The sequence below is a fragment of the Triticum urartu genome, chromosome 3A (assembly GCF_056163025.1).
Source record: "Triticum urartu cultivar PI428250 chromosome 3A, HENAU_Tu73, whole genome shotgun sequence".
NCBI classification, from domain to species: Eukaryota; Viridiplantae; Streptophyta; class Magnoliopsida; order Poales; family Poaceae; genus Triticum; species Triticum urartu.
Genome location: NC_141875.1, coordinates 553,627,444 through 553,632,039, shown reverse-complemented (window position 1 = coordinate 553,632,039; position 4,596 = coordinate 553,627,444). Strand labels below are relative to the sequence as shown.

Sequence of the window (4,596 nt, the reverse complement as noted above, 5' to 3'; positions counted from 1 at the left end):
GGATTCTTCGAGCACTTCCAAGCCAGATTGTCCATTTGTGTAATTCTGTTTAAACATGCTAATTCTTCACATATTACATAAGTCACCTACCCTTTGGGAGGTAGGTTGACCACTCCATTCCAAAACATTCTAGATTTGAGAAGAACCCTCCTGACACTCTCCCACCCTAAAATGTTTGATTCCTTGAGTTTAAGGTATTTGAGAGAGGAGCACCCTAGCCAAGATTCAACCTCCATCTCTCTCTCGACCAACCGATTTCTTGATTTGAGCAAGTATCAAGCTTTCCTCCTTCAATCTTGTTACTCTTGGAGATTGGAGAATCCTAGGCGGTAGGAGGCATCGACGAGGATTCAAGCTGTGATTTAGCCCATCGTTTGTAAAGATTTGGAGGCCGCCCCAAGTTCTACCATGAGTGATTGAGAATTGTCTTTGTGGTTATATCTCAAGGAGAATAATGTGAGCCATTGGTGTAGGAAGCCTTTGTTTGGTTTCCCGCCTCTCCAACGATGACTAGGTCTCCTCCAAGGAAGTGAATATCTAGATACATCTTTGTATTTCCATGTCTTCGGTTTTCTCTTACCAGAGCTCGTTCACTTAGTGCATTACTTTGAACCATTAACCTTGCAAGCTTCATGTAGGCTATCACACCATTATATTATGCAAAGACCTAATTTGGTAAGAAAAAGGTTAGATTTTGTAGTGACTTATCCACCCCTCTAGGTCCATCTAGATCATTTTACATGCATCCACCTCTCATGTAGTGGCTTCGCACTGCGGCCCCGTTGCATCATATATCGTTTCGCTGTCAACCTCGCTTTCCCATCCTCCTTCCCTCCATCACCCTTCCCTGCTCCCCTCCACCCGTCCAGAGGTCTTTCGTGACCTCTTTTGTCCATCCCAAGTTTTTTCTATCATGGGCTCCACTGGGAAGCGGCAAGAAGGTAGAGGCGAGGCCTTGTCGCAAGCACTAGCGGACTAGATAGAGAAAAATGAAGAAAGAAAGAAAGGAAAACTATTGGTGATCCTACGTGTCATTGTGTTGTAAAAGAATATAGATATTACTGCAAATGAGGGCATATTTTGTGGATTGTCGAAGTAGAGGAGCCCTCAAATAGCTTTTTGAAGGGTTATTTCACAGAATATTGTTCATGGGGGTTGTGAGGACTATTACGGGAGATGCTCCGATGTTTTTTTCTTTTGAAAAAAAATCAGTTTAAATACTTAACATGTTGCAACATTACAAAATTAAAAATCCAAACTTGAAATGTAGCAAGAGAAATTAGAAATAACAAATTCAATACTAGCTGCGGAAATTGACCGAATTCATGGCCAAATTTGACTAGCTACTGTATGTATCTAGAAAAAGGTTTATCTTGTATATTTATAAAGTTGTGCTTGAGATTGGATTTAAAATCTTGCAACGTAGTATATATATGTGTTGTGTCCATATATATATGAATGATTTTTTTTAGAACTTCACAAACTTGTAAAATAACTAATGGAAGTGGGCACCACGAGTTCCTATGCGATTGATGTGATCTTGATGGTGATGGTAGCTAGCGGAGGCGCGGTCAGATGCATGCGGCAAACGTCATAGTGATGAGCCGTCTGTCATGAGCTAGCGATGGTCTTCAGAGTTGTGCTAAATTCTCGCTCTTATGAAATACTTTCTCCGTTTCAAAATAAGTGTTGTGGTTATTTTGGAAGTGAGGGAGTATGTAAATTTCAGTTGCTTTCAAATAGGAAAGAAGAGACAATATTAACAATACATTATCCCCACCCAACAAAAATGAACATTACTTATTATTCCGTCCCAAAATAGTGTGTATCACATTTTTTAAGTCGACATATGTAAACTTTGACAGAGATTTTAGAGAAAATTATCAATATCTAGGTTGCAAAATCAACGAATCAAATACTGTTATTAGATTCACAATGAAATATATGGTATGATATATAATGTGTATTGTGGGTCGGATAATTTCTCTCCGTAAACTTGGTCAAAGTTTTTGAAGCTTGACTCTCTTGAGACCAATGCTCTCTATATTATTCGACGAGAGACTAGAATTGGAAGTCTTTTCGTTATTCAATCACGGTTCATCGCACCCAATAATTATTTGCAACTTCGATCACCTTTTGTTTTTGAGTACGTTCTACTAGAGTTATCAATTCCACAAATCCTTGGCGGGATAGATTTTAGATTACATGCAGACCAGAATGATGGAAAATGGTAATGTTTGCATGTTGATCTAGAAGCTAATAATGAAGGTGGCAGTCCTTGGAATAGCTCAGGAATAGACGGCTCAGCTCTTGGCTTTTGCTGCTGGAATTTGAGGCCTTGACTAACAAATCAGCATCATCAGTCAAGATGATTCGTTGCTGCTCTTACATCCTGCCTATGTGGTGTACGGTACACAAGAAATGTGAGGGGGGCAGAGATATAGTTCTGCTGCATCTCCTCCTTTATGCATCTCTTATATTATATTATATTCTATGGTCGTCTGGCTCATCGCTGCTTCATGTCATCATCGGCTTTGATCTCAGAAACCATGTCCTTTTTGGGAGGAGTGCTGCAGTCCCCGCCCTTCGCCTGAGCAGCTTCCCGGTCTCGTTGAGGATAGTACTTCTGTTCAGCGAGGAAGGTGAGCGCGTCCACGACGTCGCCGATCTTGGGCCTCTTGCTGGGATCCTCCTGCATGCACATGGAGGCGATGGCGAGCGCCTGGTACAGCCCCTTCACCGGGAAGTCCTTCCCCAGCAACGGATCCGCCAGCCTCACGAACATTTTCCTGTCCCTGATCAGAGGCGCCGCCTGAATACAGAGGTGGTCTCGAGCTTGTAATTAGTGATATTTGCATTGGATTAAACGTTCGATTGGAGTGAGTATATGCTTAGTTGCTTACCCAGTGGATGAGAACCTGCTCCTCCGTGGGCTTGGTGGGGTCGATGGCCCGCCTGCCGGTGATGAGCTCGAGCAGCACGACGCCGAAGCTGTAGATGTCGGACATCTTGGTGAGCTTGCCGGTCATGGCGTACTCGGGGGCGCAGTAGCCGTAGGTGCCCATCACCCTGGTGCTGACGTGGCTCTCGTCGCCGAGGGGGCCGAGCTTGGCGAGCCCGAAGTCGGAGAGCTTGGAGTTGAAGTCCTTGTCCAGGAGGATGTTGGAGGCCTTGAGGTCCCGGTAGATGACCGGCGGGTTGGCCACCTCGTGCAGGTACTCGATGCCCTTGGCCGCGCCCACCGCGATCCTCATCCGCGTCTGCCAGGGGAGCGCCTTGGCGTTCTCCGGGAGATCTGCGCCATTGATCGACTCGATCGATCAGCCAAGCCGACGACAAGGAAGGAATCGACCTCGAACGCATGCAACAGCTTACCTAGGAGATGATCCTCCAGCGAGCCGTTGGGCATGTACTCGTAGACGAGGATCCGCTGGTCGAGGTCGGTGCTGTAGCCGATCAGATTCACGAGGTTGGGGTGGCTCAGGAGGCTCAGCATCAGCACCTCCACCAGGAACTCGCGGTTCCCCTGGAACCCTTCCTTGTCGAGCCGCTTCACGGCGATATCCTACGTGACAAAGATAATACTCATCCAAGTTACATGAGAAGGGAAAATGATGATACAATCTGCTGCAGACTATTGATCGGCTTGTTGCAGTAGTCACCTCCTTGGTGTCCTTGAAGTGCCCCTTGTACACCATCCCGAAGCCGCCCTCGCCCACAAGGTTATCGCAGCTGAAGTTGTTGGTCGCCGCGGACAACTCACGGAAGGTGAGCACCCTACTGGGGATGTTATGGTTGGTGATCCGCAGGATCTCCTCGGCTGCGTACACGTGGCTGGTAACGTCTGCAGCACGCACGCGCATGTTGCAGTACGTCAAATATCGGCATCAAACCAATCGGCAGCCTAGTGTAAAATCCTAGTGTCATTTTGGTTACCTGACTTGGCCGAGATGTTGTTGACGAGGTCGGCGATGGCCTCGCACTCGGCGCGCCTGGTGAGCTCGGTGAGGCTGACGCAGGGGACGCAGCCGAACTTCTTGCTGGACTTCTTCTTCCTCCAGAAGCGCTTCTTCCTCGACCGCTTGTGCTTGCTGGGCGTCAATGGTTGTTCCTTGCCGCGCACACCACACGGAGATGAAGAGCCGCCGCCGAGGAGCATCTTGCTGTTACATTTCCTCACGGCGGACGACAACAACCCCATAGCAGATCGACGCGAGAGTGGCCGAGGACACCCTCGTACCGATCTGCGGGGTCCGGTTGGACGATTTGTTGGGATATATACTTGAACAGCCATGCGCACAAGGATCTGTGGACGGGAATGCTAAAGCTTATTTTGTCCTAGGGAGGCGAGGACCCAAATTTGGCAAAGTGTGCGCTCTTGGTTCCGGTTCCTGCCACGGCGTCAGCTTTAGCACCAGGAATAGGGAGAGGACGCATGGTGACCTACCGCTGAGGCCCAGTCTGGGACGACCAAGGACATTCTAGGGACCCCTCAAAAACAGAAGGAAATTCTAAGGCCAACAAATGTTTTCCATTCTTTTGATAATTTTTCACTACATGTTGCATTTCCATTTGCCTAATACCTAATCCTGGCAA

General features: G+C 47.3%; 1 protein-coding gene across 1 annotated transcript; it reads right to left on the bottom strand.

The window, feature by feature from the left end:
- Positions 1–2,218: 2,218 nt before the first annotated feature.
- LOC125545018 (putative serine/threonine-protein kinase PBL23) lies at positions 2,219–4,263 on the bottom strand. Its single transcript, XM_048708853.2, has 5 exons — positions 3,937–4,263; positions 3,663–3,844; positions 3,376–3,565; positions 2,904–3,295; positions 2,219–2,812 (listed from the first exon to the last, which is right to left on the bottom strand). Exons 1-5 carry the CDS (start codon positions 4,199–4,201, stop codon positions 2,507–2,509), a joined length of 1,335 nt encoding a protein of 444 aa, XP_048564810.1. The 5' UTR covers positions 4,202–4,263; the 3' UTR covers positions 2,219–2,506.
- Between the last annotated feature and the right edge of the window lie 333 nt (positions 4,264–4,596).

Excerpts from the sequence above, each read along its gene's own strand:
- LOC125545018 (XM_048708853.2), bottom strand. The coding sequence starts at position 4,201 with ATGGGGTTGTTGTCGTCCGCCGTGAGGAAATGTAACAGCAAGATGCTC. Across the intron at positions 3,845-3,936 it reads CAACATCTCGGCCAAGTCAG|ACGTTACCAGCCACGTGTAC; the intron begins GTAACCAAAATG and ends TGCGTGCTGCAG. Across the intron at positions 3,566-3,662 it reads ACTTCAAGGACACCAAGGAG|GATATCGCCGTGAAGCGGCT; the intron begins GTGACTACTGCA and ends TTTGTCACGTAG.